General features: G+C 36.6%; 1 protein-coding gene across 3 annotated transcripts in view; it reads left to right on the forward strand.

The window, feature by feature from the left end:
* Window positions 1-22,886, forward strand: part of LOC131438379 (GATA-binding factor C) — a 429,591-nt gene that overhangs the window by 251,313 nt on the left and 155,392 nt on the right. For all 3 annotated transcript variants that reach the window (XM_058608381.1, XM_058608391.1, XM_058608399.1), the window contains exon 4: window positions 22,313-22,464. In XM_058608381.1, the coding sequence (XP_058464364.1) occupies window positions 22,313-22,464 (152 nt within the window). The remainder of the gene's footprint in view (window positions 1-22,312; window positions 22,465-22,886) is intronic.

Consider the following 22,886-nt stretch of genomic DNA (forward strand, 5'->3'; position numbering starts at 1 on the left):
ATAAACTTTTATAATATCATCAAATTGAAATGTTAGGACTTGACTTGGTCTGATTAAGTTTAATATTTAGACCTAATATCTCTTCAAAAATCCAGTTGCAAGGATCGCTTGGAAAAAATCCCAATGAAGTGTTTTCAATATATTGAATGTTTATGGCTACTCATAATTCTAAGCACTGTCATATAAACACAAGAACATATTCAAACAAGGCCGGCTTTACAAGGTTTCAATCTGATCATGCTGTTGTTCCCCCACGAAGGAAATGCTTCAAGAAGTTCTGAATAAAATTTCGGAAACTGACCTTCAAGCGTAACACGTCGATAAATGAGTCCCCAGTTTGACGGACAGATGGCACCACTAATTAAAAATCCCTCTAACGTTCAAAAGAGACATCTTTCAGATGTCATATGTAATAGTTTCCAATTAATTGCTTTCGTGTGTGAGTTATTGGACTTTTGGAAGCTACGTTTTTTGGTAAAAACTGTTTTACATCTATTTTAGAAATATTAATATAGGTATAGAATTCAATACTGTTTTGAACATTTTAAAGTGGAATGCTCGATCTTCAAAATTGAATTTAATAATTTTCTTGAAGTTCACAAAACTCATATTGCTATTGTGACAGTAACATTTCTTGAACTTGAAATGCCGAATTGAAAATAAAATTTTCGCTCGCCAAGAAAGTCTTGTGTGTCATATTTTCTAGAGAAATGAAAGTCCGTAGACATATCTTCGAATTCATAGACTTTTGCAACCCTGTGTGTAGATATTTGAAAATTTTGACCTTGCTTTCCTCTGGGTGGAGTCCAACGACAAATTAAAGTTTGAATTTTATCTTCTTTCAACACTAAAGTTATCGAATGCTTGGGAATCGAAATTGAAACCATTCATGAAATCTATTTTTTCGCTGAATTGATTTTCTTTGAAGGCGATTTGCAAAAAACTTACAAAATATCGCTCTAAATTTTGCTTAATAGGAGATCTAAATTCAAAGCAAATTATGGACAAAATAACCGGAATGGAAAAATACTTCATAATCAACTTTCTGCTGGTTACTTTTCAGTGCTTTATTTTTTTTATTCAATATTACAATATATTTTTAGGCACACTGCTTAAGCTCTAAGATGCCAAGGTTATTTTCTAATCTTAATTAACGACTAACTTAAAACTAGAATAGTATCATTAGAATATGTGATCTTAGCTTCTCGAGAATCCAGCGTTCAGCTGGCGATCGGCAGTGGTCGATGAATTCAATATCTCACGAGTCTTCCAGATGGCGTTGGTAAATATTTAGCGCTGGCCGCATCCTTCGGTCCGTGTGGGTCCGCGGGATTCAGTGCTTTATCTTAGTACTCCGACCTGTTTCACTTCCGTGAGAAACCCCTCTACAATTAATCTGGTTCTAGTAAATCAAAGTCACATTTATAGTGAACTGACTTTGATTCAGATCATCTTCCTATAACAGTCAGAGTTTCCAAAGAAGCTATAAATTATCCAATTAGTTCTATATTCAACTATCAGAAAACTAATTGGGTTGAATACCAGATCTCACATTGAAAATCATGTCAATCATGAATTATTTTAGAAAAGGCTGTGGGCATCGAAACAGCAATAGACAATTTGATTCATTACATTATCGAAGCTATGAATCTTTCTGTTCCCAAAGCTCAAACTCAATGAAATTCTCCTATCACCGATGACAATCTTCAACTGCTCATTCGCTTGAAGAATGTTTGTAGACGACAATATCAAAGTTCTCGTGATACTGCTATGAAAAGCACAGTTAAGCATTTATAAAAAGAGCGAAGTGAAAATTTTGCCAAAGAAATTGAACAAATTAAACCATATTCTAAACATTTCTGGAAACTTTATAAGGTTCTTAAGAAACCTCTGAAACCAATTCCTGCTCTCAAGGAATTCCTTCTTTCAAATACTTCTTTCAAAAGCTCGGAGACTTGCTCAGCAGTACGAGAGTGTTCACAATTTTAATTTGAACGTTGTGAGTCCTATAGATAACGAAGTCTTTCTGGAATATGATCATATTTCAACTCAAGTACTGTTACAGGATGACATTACTAAGACGAATCTTGATTAAATTGAAGTCAATCATTATGAAATTCTCATTAAAAATCTTTTCGATGTCCCGATGGAAAAACGGTAAAGTAATTCCCATTCTCAAACCTGACAAAAACTCAGCAGAAACATCAAGTTATCGACCAATTAGTTTACTTTCTTCTTTACGTAAACGTTTCGAAAAAAATATATAATAGTAAGAACGATGTCTCCTATAACTAAGAGTTTTTTTCACCAAAGCAATTTGGATTTTGTCTTGAAAATTCAACTACTCGCCACTCAACTTATTAGAGAAACAAATATGATAAAAGGCAAATCAATTTTCTGGTTTATTCACTGGAGTTGCTCTTCTAGACATAGAAAAAGTATTCGACAGTGTTTGGCACAAAGGTTTAATAGGAAAAAGTTCTGATTTCCAGTTTCCAATTTATTTGATCAAAATGATTCAAAACTATTTAACTGATCGTACTCTCCAGGCTAGCTAGTAGAGATGTAAATCAGAATTGCTACCCGTACGAGCGGGTGTTCCTCCAGCGTTCCAGCGTAGCTCCAATCTTTGTTTAATATTTTCTCTTCTGATCTTCCAAATCTACCCGTTGGTTGTCGGAAATCTCAAGCATGTGACGATACAAGTCTGTTAGCCACAGGTAAAAATCTACGAGTGATCTGTTTAGTAAGTTAGTATATAGGTTAGTGTTAGGTTTTAAATTTTCCCTAGAAAAAAAAACAGAAATATGAAAGCAAAGGATAATAATAATGGTAATAACCAAGTTAATTATATAATAGGGCTGAAAAGTCAGTATTTGTGACTAAACACTAGAGCGGGACAAAATTGTATGAAAAAAATAATATGAAAAGGTTTATTTTCTCGCTCCACCAAACTTTTCCTGTTCCTTTTGGGTCCCACAAGAACTATGCAGAATTTTAGCTTGATCGGTGAAACTGTATTTCAACCTATAAACTCAAAAAATTAGTGCGTGTGTTATTTCCGTAGGAAGTTTGACGAGGAAGAAAATCTTCGAAGACCGCAAAACAACCCGACATTTGTAGAAAAAGTTATTAAAGAAAAAATCCGACACAAGGTCCGAAAATGGCTCATTTCTTAATATATCTAGCACCACTGCTTCTAGCAATCGTAATACGATTTGACTTTCTTTTAATGTGCTAAAACGGCTGATCTGAGTTATTCGATGTCTGCACGATAGTTACTCAGCTTAATATGGTAATTCTTTTTAGGTGACAAACCATGTTCCAAAACTTACTACAAAGATACGAAAAAACCCTGTAAATTTTTTTTTGTGTGCATGAAAAAGTACCGTCCATATTTTCTAAACTACTTATTCTTTCAAATTAAAAAGTTTAATTTTTAGAAAATGATTTGTCACCTAAAAATCAAACAACTCTGATCAACCGTTATGGCAAAGCAAAAGTAAGTCAAATCATATTAGGACCACTAGCAGCAGTGTTGAAAGTTATATTAAGGACTGAGCCATTGTTCGGACCTTGTGTCGGTTTTTTTGTTAATAACCTTTTCTGCAAATGTCAGATTGTAATGCGGTTTTCGAAGGTTCTCTTCCTCAATAAATTTCCTACAAAAATAATACATGAACTGCTTTTTGAAGTCTGAAGGGTAATCCACACCCGTTTTGTTTGTAAAAAGTCAGCTTCCCCATACTAAATCCCATACAAACTTTAAACCTCGGGCGCGAAAATATAGTTTCAACGATCGAGCTAAAAATTTTCTTAGTTATTATTGAACCCAAAAGAAACACAAACAGTTTGGTGGAACTGAAATCAAAATGGATCAAATTTGATCAAACTAGTCGAATATCAAAGGACTACTCGTCAGTCTGAACTATATTGAATGCTTTTGTTGTTAGAATGTTTATTTTTCGAGTTATTCAAAGTATTATGTCAAAATTTCCAGTTTTCTTTGTAATATCTGTTACAGTTGACCTTTTGTAAGCAAATTATGTTTCGAGACTTAGATTTCACACGATAATAGCTAGCCAACAAACCATAGATTGTTAAAATCCGTCCATTTTAAACCGAAAAATTGTTATTAACTTTTCTCCCTATTCCAGCAGTAGGAGTACTGTTGTGAGTAATTGTTCCTACGCACCTAAAAGACTGTGTACAGCATTCTTTATATATGACATTTTGCTCGTTTCGATTTTAGCATGGCTCAGTTTTGGCAACATAATCGTTCGAATATGACATATGTATTAGAAAAACGGCAGTATTTTAGAATTCAAAACAATTTAATATTGAATTTTTTAAGCGGTTTTTATGCGTTTTTTCGTGGCCTTTTTATGCGAATTTTCAAAGACATTCGGTTTTCCCGAAAAAAAATGTTAGTCAACTTTCTAACAGTCAACAGTTTTTGCACCAGACGCTTCATCAATTTTCTCGGAGATTGTTTAATCGATTTCTACAAACTTTAGTTAATATGAAAGATCCTATGCTTCCATACAAGGTTCCCAAATTTCATTTGGATCCGACTACTGGTTCCGGAAATACAGGATGATATGTGTAACGAAAATAAAATTTGTTAGTAGATGGCTGAACCGATTTATTCCAACTAAGATTCCATGAAAACTTATTGTTTTCTAATCGGATCCGATTTCCAGTTCAGAAGACGCAGGATGATTAGTGTAAAAATGGCATTTTCACATAAATAATTGGGTTAATAAGGTTTGCTAATTTTGATAGTCGGAATGAATCAAATAAACTTATTTCAGTTTTCGGTATTCGGTTTTCGATCCCGGAAGGTAGCCAAAAATTTTATATGGAACGCACTACGGTTACTCAAAGATGGCTACAATGATTTTCAGAAATCTCAAATCAAATGAATGGATTGTGAACCATTCTTCTAGGTAAATTTAACTGACTGCGGCCACACCGATTTCCGAATTCCAATCTCGAAAGTATAGGAAATATAGGAGCCAGAGCTTAAAATTGTCTCGCATTCTCAATAAAAGAGTCCAATCAAACAGCCTCATATTCGTTTTTTACTGTCTCATTCGTAAATGACCGCACCCAAAACAAACGAAGAGAGGCGAAGCATATTCGTCTCTCATTGCAAAAAAAGAGAGTATCAATGTTACGGCCACTCGTTTCTCTATGACAAGATGAAACTAATGTCAAGCAGGGAGAATCAGAAGAATTTCAGTTCTCATTCTTTCATCGTTATAATGAAAATCTGTGGCGTTTGGTTAAAAAGAGAGAGCTAAAAAGAGATAAATCGAAGTAACTACACCCCAGAATCTTTTTGAAAACCAAAACTACTACACATTCGAGCACCAACAGGTAAAAGACACCGTGAAACCTTTTTCTGTCATTTTCGATTCTCAAAGCTTCGGTTGAATATCGACACTGCATACTATGAGATTTTCACTGAAAACCGCTAATGACTGAAAGGGCAAATGAAAGAAAGAACACAATTTTGAATCTACACAGAAAAAATATAGGAATTTTTCAAGTGACATAACTCTACAAACGATACTATTCATAACTACTTAATTTTTCAAATCACGCAATATTGCACTTGCACAAAACTTTACACGCTCCGAGTGTAATTTGCACTCGTTTACCAAGTTCAGCTATGCAAGATTTATATGTGTCAATTATTCAACAAGCAGATATGTGCTTCTGTAGTTCAGTGTGCTGACTGATGTGCTTTGTGATCTGATGTTTCTCGGTTTAAGTCGCACTATTGCAGTCGATCTTTTGTTTGCTATTTCATTCGAACTCATGCCATGTAATTTTCAAATCTCACAATTTTACATGGTTTTGAATATAAATTTGTGTAAAATACGACGCTTCATTTATGTGCATCTAATAAGATGTAAAATCACAAGATTTTTTCGAACTGTGTACTGTTCCGCTAACGACTGGACATGGATCTCGTTCTCATAATTTGAAAGCGCAGCTGAGAGTGGCATCTATTTCTCGTGATTTTCGTATATTTTGATACATTGAAAATGACTTTTTTTAACTTTGATAGGAGCTCAATCATTTTCTCAAAAAACAGGCCAAAACGAATTTAAATTAAAGGAATTCCATAATCGGAAGTTGGAATCGGATAAATATCACCAATTCTGTATGGGACCATCCCATACAGAATTGGTGATGTTTATCCGATTATGGAATTACAGGGTAATGAGCATTGTTTTAAATTCAAACCGTCGTAGAAAAATAATCAATGGACATACGAACTGTTTTAGGTTATGCTGGTCCTTGAATATCGGTTCTGGAAGCACCGTAAATAATGATCAAAAACTCTGCAGTGGAACTCACTTCCACGTCTCACGAAATGTTCAATTGACTGTCACATGTTTAGATTCATTGGAATAATTTTATGGTTTCATGAAATTGCATCTTTTCGATCCGACTTGCAGTTCCAAAGTTACACGGTAAAAACAAAATAATATAAAAAATAATAATTTCACTAAAAACACCAAATAAAATTCATGCGGGTTGATAAATGATGGTATCATCTCACTGTTTATTTGAATCTAATAATAAGTTCTAGAAAAACAACTTGGATATAATATTCCCATAATATTCGCTTAAAAAGTCTCAATATATTTCTTACTATCAGTAATCTCTTAATATCTTTGGTTCCTATGTGTTTTATTTTTCTGCGATATTATTTTACATGAAAATCAAACAGTCAACATTTATGTTTGCTTGGAATAAGTTGGCCAAATCTTGCGATTTAATTTTTTTTTGATTTCAAGTCTAGACTTGCAAAACGAAGAGTGTTGATATTCTTCTCCTTACAATCGGATGTTTTTGGAGCATCCGAAGTGAGAGTGAGATAGAGAAACTCAATCCGGTGAAATCCAACGAAAAATTATTATTATGCTGGTTCTTCCACGTATAAAAGTAGACATCAACCAGACAAAATTAATAAAACGCGACAGACGATCATCTCCAGAAGGTTGCTACTCCCCGAACACAAGCCTGTCAACAGCAGAAAGAAACCTGAACGCACAAACACACGCACGCAGAAAACCTATGGGAACGGAAATAAAATCGATTCTGTTTAACGATCGGCGATCTATAACGTCATAATCACAGTTATTTGCCATATCTCATCGTCTCGCGCTGAATTTCGTTCCTTTTTCGGACTTACCGTCGTCGAGTCAAACCAAGGCGACGATCAGGACTCGCTGAGTCGCCGAGTAAAGTTCGTCTTCGCAGCAGATAATTGGTGGCTCGACCCCTGAAGAACCTGCATCGTGGGAGAGTTGGGCGCGACCTTGAAACTGGGAAGCAAAAATTCCCGCGAGATCGATATCTTGCTGCCGTTAATCGCATCGTCAACCTGTCGTTGTTGTTGTAGTTGTTTTTGTTGTTGAGTAGCGCCAGAGGCACGCAAAGTCGATCGTCTTCTGCATGCAATCCGAGGACAGAGAGAGAGAGAGAGCAGCTCAGCTGTTTTGAAGACGACCGATCGGTTCAAGTGGTGCAAAGTGTCAAGTCAACGTGTGTGTGTGTTTTTGTTTTTGACTGAATGAGTTCACGAGAAATGACTGTTTCAGCTGTTCAATTTATGTTTGTAGCATATTAAGCTGCTTCCCCGGGAAATGTCAGCCCAGCCGGAAGATGACCGTAAAGTGAGCCGGTGCATCTTAATTCGCAGCGATTGTCACAGACAATAGGATGACAACTGGCAGTGTCAATTTGGTTTTGATAAAAGATTTCAAGCCTGATCAGAAAAAAACTTTTCAACAAACTGATATATTTTATAATAAAAATTGAAAGATTCTTCGTTTCACTTACGCTTGGGAAGTAAAAATTAGCTCACCTGAAACAAAACTGTACTGTAAAATGTCAGTTCAACGAAATGTTTTCTTCAAGCCACTCTCCTGTCAGGTCTGTCCACCTGTTTCACCTTTTTGTCGCATAATCAAGTAGCAATTGGAATTGAAATTGTCAAGTGTGACTGAAGTACCAGAATCCAGTGAATAAAATCATAAATTGCACGGAGCTGCTGGAACTGAGGCAGTGCAGGTTCGTCGTAGCCGGTTCGAAAGGTAGCGAAGGAGACCCTTGCAGCAAAACAAAAACAGAAACCTTCCGTACAGACACGTACGTACGAACAGTGTTGTAGTGTGTTTCCGATTCTCGAGAGAGCCCAGCTGCAAACAAACTAATTATTCCGTTTGTGTGTAAGATAATTTGTGAGGAACTCAAGTCGGTGACGGCCGGCCAGCCAGCCAGCCAAGGAAATACGAGGGAAGATGCCCTCGCACGTTGGCTGCGTTGTGCGATCCGTCTTCGGAGGTTTCGCGTGCTTATAAGTTTGTTTCCAAACAGGTGCATCCAGCTGGGAGATCCCTTCGTGTTTGTTGTTGCCCCGGCGGTGTGTGCCATTTAAGGCCAAGGGCCTAACAATCGAGGGATTTTTTGTGTTTCGTTTTTTTTTATTATTAGTAGGTGATATTTGAAAAATATTAAACGATGTTGCTGGCAGCAGGTGATGGAACTTTCTGACGAAGAAACGACTGGTAGCTCATCCCGATGAAACGTTGCTTCAAATATTGGAAAGTAATTTTTTACTGGTTTTTGGTGTTTTGATGGGAGAGAAACTCATTGTTTAATTGTGCGTTGTTATGGTCAATAATACGCTGTGACTTCTGTACATCACTCGTGCAAAGATCTTGAAGATAATTGAATTCGGATCAAAATCAAATCTATTTATGTGCACTCGGTAATTCATATATGATATATCGTTTAGTCCTTAATTCCTTTTTTTTTTTTAATTTTTCAATGGGAAATTATTTTTGAAGAAAATCGAACTTTCAAAAAGCAGAAACGATGATTAAAGGACTATTATTATTGTTATTTAAGTCATACTCCTAGAAAATCAATTTTTTGCCGATTATGGCAACATTATGCGTTCACGCATAAAATAAAATCAACTATGAACTTTTGCAACATAATTCGGTTGAAAAAATTTTTGTAACAATTATTTTACTTAAAATTCTGAATATCTGAAACTCTGAAGAAAAATTTGTGCTAAAATTTTGCAAACCTTCATTGAATGTTTCTTCCTAGAATATTATTAATTTTCACTCCCTTCGACATTTCAACAGGTTTTTATAACTCTATGGTATAAGCAATCTATATTAAAAAAAACCTGTTTTAATCCACCTAGTGGTGTAATGATGCCTTTCTCATATCAATCATACTGTCATATATAATACTGTGGTATTCTTCAAAATTATTTTTCTTCGATTCTTAAAAGAATAACCGAAATAGATTTGTTTGACCGTCTACTGATAAAAACTATCAATTGGAAAAGATTTGAGGTCGATTTAGAAAACTTTTTACGGTTTTTCGCTCTTTTCAGTGATGGTATAAAATTTTTAACAAACTTTACCCTATATTTCCGGATCCGGAAGTCGGATCTTGATGAAATTCAGGAATTACGTATGGGACCACAGGACCTTTCATTTGAACCTAAGTTTGTGAAAAACGGTCGCGCTATCTATGAGAAAAGTTAGTGCAAAAAACGTTACACACACACACACACACACACACACACACACACACACACACACACACACACACAGAGAGAGAGAGAGAGAGAGAGAGAGAGAGAGAGAGATTTTGCGTACTCGACGAACTGAGTCGAATGGTATATGACACTCGGCCCTCCGGGCCTCGATTCAAAAGTCGGTTTTCACAGTGATTGCGGTTTTTCGCCCTTTTCAGTGATGGTATACAATTTTTAACACACTTTACCCTATATTTCCGGATCCGGATGAAATTCAGGAATTACGTATAGGACCATAGGACCTTTCATTTGAACTAAAGTTTGTGAAAATCGGTTTGGCCATCTATGAGAAAAGTTAGAACACATATTTTTATTTATTGCACATTTTACCCCATAACTCCGGAACTGAAAGTCAGATCAGAATGAAATTCAGGAATTTAGTATGGGACCTAAATAATTTTCATTTGAATCTAAGCTTGTGAAAATCGGTTCAACCATCTCCGAAAAGTTAGTGCACCCCATAATTCCGGAACCGGAAGTTGGATCCAAATAATATTCAGGAATTTGCTATGGGACTACGAGACCTTTCATTGAAATTTAAGTTTGTGAAAATCGGTTCAGCCATCTCCATGAAAAGTTAGTGCAAAAAAACGTTACATACACATATACGCAGATACACGCATACGCATATACACACACAGACATTTTGCGTACTCGACGAAATGAGTCAAAAGGAATAGACACTCGGCCCTCCGGGCCTCGGTTCAAAAGTCGGTTTTCACAGTGAACGAACGAATTGAACAAATGTCTGTGTGTGTGTCCGTCCGTGTATGTGTGTATGTATCTAACAAAAGTATGCACTCACTTTTTTCGGAGATGGCTCAACCGATTTTCTCCAACTAAGATGCAAATGAAAGGTTTTATGGTCCCATAGCCTGCTATTGAATTTCACTTGGATCCGACCTCCGGTTTCGGAGTTACATAGTAACAAATAGGTGATAATTAGAGAAAAAAAATGTGCATCCAATTTTCTCGGAAACGGCTTAACCGATTTTTACAAACTAAGATTCAAATGAAAGGTTTTATAGTTTCTTAAAAATTTCTAGAACATCGGGTTTTATCCGGTTCCGGAGCTAAAGTTTGATAAGTGGAAAATTACTAATTTCATGACCTATTAGTTTCTGGGTACAATCTTGATTCAGCACTACTGATCCCCCATTTTTCTGTTCCGAAAGCACCGAAAGTGGTGTAGAAAAACTTCAAAAATAGAACTCACTTCGATTTCTCAGAGATGCTTGAGCTAATTTTCACAAATCTTGATTTGAATAAAAGCTCATATTATCTTTGAAGCTACTGTGAAATTTCATTCGGATCTGACTTTCGGTTCCGCAGTTACAGGGCAATGAATTTTCAAATCGCCATGTAGAATGATAATATGTACAACACTGGTACGTGGTCTATTTCGCACACGTTATAAAGGAAACGAAACGGTTACGGATGTCTGCTACTGGTATGTGATATTGGTAAAAGACGGTGCTGCGGTTGATTAAAATTTTAGCTATGTTAATATGAAGATTATTTGTAACTGACAAGCCATGTTCCAAAACTCACTGTAAAGACACAAAAAGTCTAACTTTTTTATTTGAAGAAATAGGATTCTAGAATCTTCTACAATATTTTAGATAAACTCAAATCCAATAACTTTGTGGAATATATAAACTCTCTATCTCTTATAGTTAAGAAGGTATAGATGGTACTATTTTATGCAAACAAAACCACAATTTACATGACTTTTTGTGTCTTTACAGTAAGGTTTGGAGCATGGTTTGTCACTTAAAAATAATCTTTATACTCTGCTGAGTAACTATCGTGAAGACATCAAACGTTAGAGCACATTAAAAGGAAGTCATATCCTATTATTTTCATTAGCAGCAGTGGTGCTAGATATACAATTAAGAAATGAGCCGAAAGTGAAATGTTCGGACCTTGTACCGGTTTTCCTTTACTAACTTTTTTCTACAAACGTCGGATTGTTTTGCGGTCTTCTAAAGTTTTCTTCCTCATTAAATTTCCTACGAAAATATCACATGCACGGATTTTTAGAGTTCATAGGTCGATTTTTTAAGTTGTGCAAAATTTTATGTCAAAATTTGTCGTTTATTGGCAATATCTGTCTCAATTATCCTCAAAAATTTAAAAGATTCTAAAATTTAGATACCTCGTTGTAATACCTATCAAACGGGTCATATTTTGTTGAAATCCGTCCTATTTTAACGAAGATATTGACATTTTTTGTGAAAGTGACTCTTCCTCCTTATCCCAGTAAAATGAGTTTGGAGCGTTTCATGATAAAGCGATGTTTTGAGTCAAAGTAAAACCCGATTTTTATACGTACTTGAAAATCTGTGTACAACATTTGAAAGACTGTGCTCAGCTTCCTTTTTCATTATTTTGTGCAGTGAGGTGAAACCTTTTTGCCTTTCTTTTATATAAAGGTTATGCAATTACTGAGAAAATTAACTATCGAATCGATCGTCATATACCGTTCGAATTAGTTCATGGAGATTATCCAATATCAGTTTGTAGGTGTGCTTATTAAACACGTGTGCTGTGCTTTTCAAACCAGACTCATGAGCGTGTGCTATTTGTGTAGTACACCTACTGACAAGAGACAATACAAAAGCGGACACTGTGTGCTTCAAAATTATAGTGTATTATTAAATAAAAAAAAACGGACACTCAAGTCAGCACATGAGTCAGCTCACGATCTAGCTCCCCATTCCAGCTCATGAGCCAGCAGATGAGCCAGCATCGCGAGCTGGTTCTTCGAAGCATACAACTCTCGATCTAGTAGCAACACGGCACACGAGCGTGTGCTTCAGACTTGGTGTGCGTGTTTTTGAAAAGGTACAGCACACGGACTGTATGAGAGCTGGCTCGTGTGCGTGTGTTACAAAAACATGTAGTCGGTTCTTTATGGTCCCATACCAAAATGGTGCATTTTTTTCCGATTCCGACTTCCAATTCAGGAGTTTTAAAAACTCAAAGACCGTAAGAGATAACGGTACCAAAAAAATGGTTAAAGCTAGGCTCAAAACAATTTATTCGTCGTACTACTTCTTGAACATACGAACCGTTTTGGGTTATGCTGGTCCCTGAATATCCTGAATACGCTGGTTTTCGCCCCTGGCGCATCGTTTTTAGGGAGGCAGCAAACCAATTCATCTTTCTGGAGATGAAGTTCAGTTTTTTTTGCTTTTTTTGCGCTAAACCAATGATGGGCTAATCTTGTTTTACCCCGGACGCCAAATTCCCTGGGCACGCCACTGCATCCATCTAAGAAAAAGGAAAGTAGCACTGATTCGCCAATAGATAGAATAAGCTGATGGAGTGTGTTTCGGATAGTGAGTACGCGTGGGACTCATTAGTTCAAACCGTTAAAGAACTGCCAGAAAACTGGCACTTCGAAAAAACTTCGAAAACTGACAATCGATACAGTATTAACAGTAAACTATCTTCTTTGGCACAATCATTCATCATATTCTTTTGGTCGCATAATGATTGTAAGTTATTAACTGTGTGATGTGATGTGATGTGAAGTGAAGCCACCATCAGTTCAAGGACTTGCCAGTGGATGCGGGTAGACTTACAGTAGCCCCGATATGACTCATCCATTCACCTTCTTACTATAGCTATTACCGAAAAGCGAACAAAAAGGGTTGGGCGGATATGTAAGTAGAGTCACTTACTCGTATTCCGCGGAAATAAAAGATGCTCTTCCAACCATAATATCCAGTGCATGGATGAAGCATATCGCTATACATGCTTGAACTCGCCTGATGGTTTGTTTGAGAAGGGCGCGTCAGACTCATTTCAAACAAGTTTCCTTCAAGTGACTTGGGCTGGCTATCCACAATCCCTCGTCCAGTCATTAATTCGTCCGATGCCCTGATGCTCCCTCCCCTGCATAATGATTGTAAGTTATTAACTCAACATAAACGGTAATGTTTTTCGATTAACAGATATACTTGTAAACTCCAAGGCATCTACAACCTCTGGACTGAACAATCCCATCATTAGAATCTGTAGTAAACTTGCCTACACATATTGGTGTTATAAGAAGTAAAGTCAAATCACATAATGTTAACACGCAACTTACGATTCACAAGATAATCAGGTGTAATTTTTCGGATATCGCAACTTTATGAAAAAAATATTTATTTCCACGACGAAGTCAACTTCAAGCATGACAATTTATTTACGAGAAATGTTTACTGCATTTCCGCAACGTTCCACACTCTAGCAAAGTCAACCACCAATTCACTTCGGTGCGAAGTGAGCGGTGCAGAAATGTTCATAAATACCTGCAACTTGTCCTCGGTGTATTTCTATACGAATTAACCGAAACATTAGTCAATCGAGTTACGCCAACCCCCCGCCGCCCCGCTCGTTCACCCTGCAGATTACTGAACCCCGAGTCATCTCCAAGATATTGCTGTTCCCCCTCCTGATACGCCACACATAGCAGAAACAATATCTTACATGATACCGAACGAGTGAGCGAAACACAATGATGACAACGATACCGGCTGCTCGATGCCATCCCCGTTTCCTCCGGCCCCTCCACATTTGGAACGATCTTCGCGCAGCGTAGACAAAACCCATGCCTGAAGAAGTAGCTTCCTCTCGGAGGTCGTTTTCTTGTTTCAGTTTCCCTCCCACCCCCGGCGAACCTTTCGAGCGCGTAGCAGCCTCGCTGTGCGCTATCAAAATAATGTGTCCTCCGCCAGCCCATCCCCACCACACTCGGAACCAACGAAGGGAAAACGATTCCGGAGCCTACTGCCTTCAACACACATGGTGAGGGTTTTGTCTCCAGCGATTTATTTTGGAAAGATCATTAAGCAACTGATTTATTATCGGTCACCAAAAAAGTCTCTTTTTCGCTCTCCACACTGCTGCTGGCCGGGACCGGTGCCCGATCGAGGATTCTGTCCCTCGCAGTGAATCCCGAAGAAACTCACACGCTTCTTTTTTTAATTTTTTTTTTTATTTTTGAGGTACCTGGCCATCGCTCGACACGACTCCGCTCTCTGTCTCCGTCCTCCCGTCCGTTCGTTCGTTCGTTCGTTTTCGCTCTCTTTCGGACCATCGGACCGGGGGAAATGGACAGGTAACACACCGATTCTGTGCCGGTGTGCTGGTCCGATTCTGGGAAATTATGCTACGGGCATCGGAGTGAAGCGCATGGGTAGGAAAATGAACAGCAAAGAATAATATTCAAAATATAAATGAATAAAATTTTTAATTTATGTCATCGCTACCGAAACGGTTATTGATATCGTGGGGCCCTAGGAAGACACCTATCTCATTAGTGGTGAGAACGAGGGCGGAGATTGATTGTTTCCAGTTGGACTGTTGCTACTCGATCGTTCAGTGCGGTGGTGCAAATAGGTAGGGAAATGTTTGGCTATTAGGGCTACATAGGTGGATAGACGGAAAGGTTGGATTAATGTTTCGGTGTAGTTTTCGAAACCGCCAACAAATCACTTTTGTTTTTTTTGTTTTTCATCCAGGAAGCTGCACAAGGCTAACGAATCATCATTATTGAAGAAGCGTTACACAACTAGATAATGGAATTTGGTGGTATTTTCTAATGTTTTCTAGTGTTGATGCATATCCAGGATGGAATATTCAATGTTTATAATCTAATAATTGTATGCAACATGACATTATAATTACGAGTTTGAGCCTAATAAGAAACATTTATCAGATTTATTAGTTAGTTAGTTAGTTTTCTTTATTAAAGAGACTTTCAGACGGTGGCTGGTTCGTCTCTGCTTACACGGAACCACCCGCGATCCCATTTCAACCAGAATATTAGTTGATTTTCTGAATTCGATTGGTTAAAATTTGGTACAACTAATCGATTGTTGTTTTAACTAAACTGTCATTTTTGTTTTTCGATTAGCAGAAACGATGGTTGAAACAACTAATTTAACTGGTTGAAAAAAAATGCAGTAAATTAGTGAGGACACATACCTTTCAATTTCAACAAATATTTTAGTTGAAATAACTGGTGTTGTTATTGAAACAAAATTCTGTTAGTTGAAAAATAAATCGGTTTTATTTGTTTCAGACATGAAAAAAATGAGTATTGAAAGATGATGCCTTCAAACGGTTGAACTTAAGTTATGCACTGATAATTTTAGTCAATTTATATGAGCTTGGGTGCATCAACCGCTGGGAATTGGAATTTTGCGACGCAATTCAAACGCGCCATTCAATCGCAGCGCGTTCTGTGTGTTTGAAACCCTTCGCTCCTGTTACCTTTATAAATTAAATTCATGTCAAAAAGCGTTTTGTTGCTAATGCATGAACATCATCATCGGTATCAAAAACCTGTAATTAAAACAGTCTGCTAGAAGTAAATCAATGATCCAATTTTAAGCAAAAAACTTTTGCGCTTACCTGAAAGATTACGAGATGATCATTCATTAACATTTTCTAATTTGTCACCAAATCTTTTTCATCTTAAACAAGTTTAACTTTATCACAACACCGCTGTTAGATAAACACATGTTATCATAAATTTCTCAAATTTAATAAACACAATTTCACCAAACGCTTTAACCATCGATGTTGTTTTCATTGACATTTTGAAGCGACGCGAACCGATTTCAACTAAAAAAGTTGTTGATTTCGTATTGCGATTATTGTTTTGCTTTCAACTGTCTCCGGCATTTGACAGCATTCAAAACAACATATTTTTCAACTACTTGAATATATGCAAATCAAAAACCATATAGATTGAATCAAAAAGAAATTAGTTAAATCAACTATCGCAAAAATCAAAAACTGCGATATCGCAATTTAATGATCGAAGGGTTCTCCGTGTAGAAGCTAGGTGGTATAAACAATTAGGTGTGTATAGTACATGTAGTATGTAGTATGTAGTATCTGTTCGAATAAATGTGTATCCTTGAGGAAGTTTATAAGTGCGGCTAAGGAAGTAGGATCGTTACTCAGAGCTTCTCGGATGTTTTTTGAAATGTTCCATTGCGTTCGGGCGCCTTGGTATTGTGGACAGTGTCATATAAAGTGTTCTACTGAGTTATGCTGATTACACACGATGCATGATTTCCGGAAGGGACCCTCGGTCCCAATGTTGTGTGATGCTCTACAGTGTCCTGTTCGTAAGCGGGATAAGATTTTTTGTTGCTTTTTGTCTCCGACGTCTTCCCAGAGCTCGACATCGTTTTTGATTTTCCGTATGAAAAGGGTTCTTCCACCAGTCGGTGGCCCATGTTGATCTGAGCTCAGATGATATCCTACGTTTTAGGTCTTTACCTGGGACTTCGTTAGTATAAAAGGGGGCCTTTCTTCCTGAGGCAGCTAGACGGTCGGCCTCTTCATTTCCGCGAATTTTGCAGTGTCCTGGGACCCATATGAATACTGTGTTGGCTGGAGTCAGAGACTGGATATCCTGGATCCATGGATGATTGCAAGTGTCTGAAGAGAGAGCACTGACAACGCTTGCCGAGTCTGTGGAAATAGCGATCGGTTTTGAATCTGGCGCGGGCGTGGTTGCAGCGATAAGGGCCGCGGCTGCTTCTGAGGAGAAAACGGAACATTGATCTGGAAGACGGAAAGATGAACCGGTAACAAGGTCTGTGACACCGATTCCAATTCGATCATTAGCTTTTGAGCCGTCCGAGAAACGAACGTGGTAATTCTTGTAGCGAGTTTGTTGTAGTTCCGTGACTACTTTATTGACCGCAGATGGGTTCAGATTTATTTTCTAGCGTGTTTTAAACCAATTTTCGTTGTAATGACTTCTGTTACTTCGAGCAAATTTTCTTAGAGCAAATGTCTTGAGGCTTCTTCCGACAATGAATGAGGTTTAAAGTTTGTTACTTGAAAACGCATCCAAGAAATGGCGGTAAATTCAATTAAACAAAGAATATGCTTCAGTGTCTATACAATTAAAGATGATTCCCGAAAACCGATAACAAATAAATTCTTTTCGATGCAGTACAGTTCGGATAAAAGTGTTGAAGCCATTGCTGAGCTTGGTCTGTGTTTTTCTTCAACAAGCGATGATAAATTAACACACAAAATGGTGGTAGAATCCATTGTAGTTTTCGAAGCGTTCAAAATCGGAAAACTAAAAGATGGATGGGTAATGTCAGAGACATAACTGGAGGACGTGAATACGAACAAAACTGACAGGCATCTTTCACACTTCCAAATATAGATAATTCGTATTAGTTTACCGATTGTATAAATTTAGCAACTTTTACTACTTCGCTTCCAGAATCGTAACGGTACATCTATTCTAAATTTACATATCACTTCACTAAGCTCTTTGAGAATAATTTAATGGATCCGATTTGTAAAATTTATTCGATGTTTACAACTGTTGAATACATTTTCCCACCATTTATCTATCAACACCAGAACCTAAATTCTGGACATTCAGTAACTGGAACTGAACTAAAAACCCGAGTTGGCGGTTCAATTCATACGGTCTTACAAGCCAGTTGTCATAGGTTCGAGCCCCGACCTGGAATGATTCATATTATCAGTAGGATCATAGTACTAACCATGCAACGATTCTGTACGCCAAGAATTGGCTGCGAAGTCTGTTGAAACTGAAAGGCCAAATTCCACAAAAGGAATGTAATGGACTTTGCTTTTTTTTACTGAATAAAAAAATTAAATTCGAAACCTAGGATATTTGAAAAATTCATGTTAGAAATCCAGATCAAAAATTCAGTGAATTAATTTAGGTCTAGAATTCGGAAATTGAACTCATTTTCTAAATCCAGGCTTCGAATTTAATTCCAGAACTGAGTTCTGCATTTGAATTCCGAGCACGAGTTAAGGAACTGAGTGCTGTTCCAAAATTTTCCAGAACGCAAGTTTCGAATTCATTTCCAGCATGCCGGTTCTGTATTCTGAGTCTGAATTATGAAATTGAATTGAGGAATTGAGCTCTGAAACTGAATTCAGGAATTAAATTTTGCTACAAAAGACAGTTCCACAATTCTGATTCGGAGATCTAAAATTTCTTTCCAGAATCTACGTCTAGAATTTATATCTCAAATTTTGTTCCAGAATTGTCCCTGAATCAAAATTCAAATTAAGGCATTGAATTCAAGTCATGAAATTTAGGAGTCAGTACTACACTCTTAGTTTTAACTTTTGAATCTTTATTCTGTAACTAAATTCTGCAACTAAGTTCTGAAATTAAAACTAAAACTAAGCTCAGGTAGACTAGAGTCAAAGTTCTTAATGCAGTTTGAGAATCCAATTCAAATGAGGCTTTACAAGCAAATGGAGAAAGAATTATGCTGTTGCGTACAACTCGAATAATTCACGATTTAATTATTCCCATTCTAGAACAGATCGATTTTTTTTGTGTTTTCTGTGTTATTTTTTTTTTCTGTGTTGTTTCGTGTTTTTTTGTTTTATTTTTTGGATTTTTGTTTTTTGATTTGTTTTTGTGTGCTTTAGTGCTTTTTTCTGAATTTCGTGTTTTTTTGTTAATGATGTTTTTGTTTGTTGTGATATTTTGTGCTCTTTGTTTTGTTTGTATTGATTGTATTGTTTGTATTGTTTGTATTGTTTGTATTGTTTGTATTGTTTGTATTGCTTGAATTGTTTGTATTGTTTGTATTGTTTGTATTGTTTGTATTGTTTGTATTGTTTGTATTGTTTGTATTGTTTGTATTGTTTGTATTGTTTGTATTGTTTGTATTGTTTGTATTGTTTGTATTGTTTGTATTGTTTGTATTGTTTGTATTGTTTGTATTGTTTGTATTGTTTGTATTGTTTGTATTGTTTGTATTGTTTGTATTGTTTGTATTGTTTGTATTGTTTGTATTGTTTGTATTGTTTGTATTGTTGTATTGTTTGTATTGTTTGTATTGTTTGTATTGTTTGTATTGTTTGTATTGTTTGTATTGTTTGTATTGTTTGTATTGTTTGTATTGTTTGTATTGTTTGTATTGTTTGTATTGTTTGTATTGTTTGTATTGTTTGTATTGTTTGTATTGTTTGTATTGTTTGTATTGTTTGTATTGTTTGTATTGTTTGTATTGTTTGTATTTTTTGTATCTTTTGTATTGTTTGTATTGTTTGTATTGTTTGTATTGTTTGTATTGTTTGTATTTTTTGTGTATATTTTATTTTATTTTTTTGTATTTCTTGTATATTTTGTATCTTTTGTATTTCTTGTATCTTTTGTATTTCTTGTAATTTGTGTATTTTTGTGTTTTTTGCCTTTCTCATATAGAAAGGTTATACAATAACTGTGAAAACCGACTTTTGAACCGAGGCCCGGAGAGCAGAGTGCCATATACCATTCGACACTCGTCGAGTACGCAAAAAATTTGTGTGTGTATGTAACGTTTTTTTTCACTATTTTTTCTCGGAGATGGCTGGACCGATTTTCACAAACGCAGATTCCAATGATCATGTGGTCCCATACAAAATTAATGGATATTATTTAGATCCGACTTCCGGTTCCGGAATTATGGGGTAAAATGTGCAAAATATTGTGAAAATAAATGCACCAACTTTGTTAGGAGATGGCTGAACCGATTTTCACAAACTTAGATTCAAATGAAAGCTCTTCAGGTACCATACTAAATTCCTAAATTTCATTTTGATCTGACTTCTGGTTCCGGAGTTATGAGGGAAAATGAAAATATGTGTTCTAACTTTTCTCATAGATGGCGCGACCAATTTTCACAAACTTCGATTCAAATGAAAGGTCCTGTGGTCCCATACAAAACTCCTGAGTTTCATCCGGGTTAGACTTCCGGATCCGGAAATATAGGGTAAAGTGCATTAAAAATTTTATACCACCATTGAAAAGGGCGAAAAACCGTAAATCAAATTTCTAAATCGACCTCAAATCTTCTTCAATTGATATTTTTTCATCAGTAGACGATCAAACAAACCGATTTTGAATATTCTTTCAAGATTCGAAGAAAATTATTTTACAGAATACCACAGTATTACATACAATAGTATGATTGATATGAGAAAGGCATCATTACGCAACTAGGTGGGTTAAAACAAGATTTTTATTGTACTGTATATCAACCGCCATTTTGTTTAGCTTTTAATGAAAAGGAAAATTTATTTTGAAGCAACTCACATCTTCTTTTGAGCACTCTGTTCAATAATTTCAGTGACTTCAATCCATCATCTTTTTATTACTGAAGCACCCAGAATCAGACTTTTGCAGTCATTTCTAGCTTTTGTTAAGGTTCAACTTACAATCTCAGGAAAACAGCCACTGTTGAAAAACGCTAAAGCAGTTTCCTCCACTACTGCTTGATAAATCTTCAAGAAAAAAAACATCAGTTTGATTAGGAAAATGTTCCAAGCAAACCGATATTTCTCTTTTGAATTTCCATTCAACGACTGCGAAGAAAACTGCTTTTGAGTTTTGCAACAATGGTCGTTTTTCTAAGATTGTAAATAGTCCCTTGACAACTGTCCAATATTTCTCGATCGGGTAATGAAATTTTAAACTATTCATCCACAGTTGCAAGTCGCTTGCCAAATAGAATATTTTCTAAAGATCGTCTGCAAAAACAAATCTATATATGCTAGGGACAAACTTCGAACCGCATGAAATACCATTTCTGATAACAAAGAAGCACTCATCTGTCGCTCATTGTTCGAGGCCCGACCTGGTCGGATTCGTAGTGTTAGTAGGGTTGTAGCAATAGTGATGCAATGGTTATGTACTCTAAGAATCGACTGCGATGGCTGTTGAATTAGAATGGTCAAACTCCACAAAAGCAATGTTTTACCAAGACTTTACTTTGCTTTGCTTATCTGCGCTTTGAATAATCTTGTACAACACTTTAAGAATCTAATTGAAATATGTAGTGTTTCCTAATTTATGGAAATCGTAATTAATTCAACTTAAAATTTTTCAACTTAAAAATAGACTTGACTGTCTGTTCTCTGTGTAGTAATTCCGGAACAAAAACTAGTGATCGAATTTTCAAATTTCAAATTTAGTTTGTGAATTTCTGTTTTCAACTAGTAGAATTGAGCATTAGGAATTATAAGTTTTTGTTCTGTCTTCCTTTTTTCTTCTACTAAACTACTACCGATTACATAAACACTGACTAGAACGTTTTTTCGGATTTTCTTTAAATCGCGAAGAAGCTATCTAGCCTATTAGGGAACTCATGCATAACAGATGGAACTGATTTCAGACTTCAAACATCACAATCGCTCTAGAAATTGTTAAACATTTCATTTTCAAAGCTTTGTTGTAGATGCAGGTGTATGAATATTTAACAAACTTTTCCCCCGTACAAGCAACTCAAATTAAATCTGAAGCTAGTATCATTATAATCACCCAATTGTTTCCGAAGAAAACGTTATAAATCATAATGGCTCACTACTGTTCCATTCCTAATTAAAATCGCACCTTTATAGAATAATCAACCGAGTTGATTTTATCCAATCCATCAAAGTCACTTTTCAAACAATTTGGACAGTAGTTGGAACTGACACTCCAACATCGAGCCCCTCAGGGGCAGACAGGGGAACTAACAACCGAACCAAAGAAGCAATTAAAATTAAGCATGTATCTAACAGGAACCGATCGGAAAACAACTTAGCATCCGAACGAAATCAACAAACACAAATGTTCTAATTTTCGATATTTTTTCTCTCTTTTTCCGTTCGCAGAGGGCCGAGAGTGCGTGAACTGCGGTGCTACGTCGACGCCCCTGTGGCGACGGGACGGTACCGGTCACTATCTGTGCAATGCCTGCGGTCTCTACTACAAAATGAACGGCCAGAACCGGCCGTTGATCAAACCGAAGCGACGACTGGTTAGCGTAAGTACCCGTGTTAGTTCTATTGTGCATCGTTTCCATATAGCAAAGTAGAGTTGTGTTCGTGTGTGTGTGTGTGCATGTGGGTGCGGGAGTCCGGTAGCGCAAATTAGGCACGTCATTCCGATGAAATGACGCCGTGTGACCTCCACAGTCACGGTGACGACCTAGAGAAAGAGCAAGGTCTGAATTATAATTATTATTGTGTACCTTTGCGACCCCGCTCTTCCCGTCCACTGGGTAGCCGGTAGGGCAAGCAACGAACGAAACCTGTTGGCCTGGGCCTGGCTATTAAGTCGACAAGAGATGGATGTAACTGATAAGGTGCCGAGAAGAACAAAATAAGTACAGGAACTAACCATCACAAAAGCAAATTAGGAAAAAAATACGAGAAAACCGTTTGCTCATTTTCCCAGCAAACTCGA

The sequence above is a fragment of the Malaya genurostris genome, chromosome 1 (genome assembly GCF_030247185.1).
Source record: "Malaya genurostris strain Urasoe2022 chromosome 1, Malgen_1.1, whole genome shotgun sequence".
NCBI lineage: Eukaryota > Metazoa > Arthropoda > Insecta > Diptera > Culicidae > Malaya > Malaya genurostris.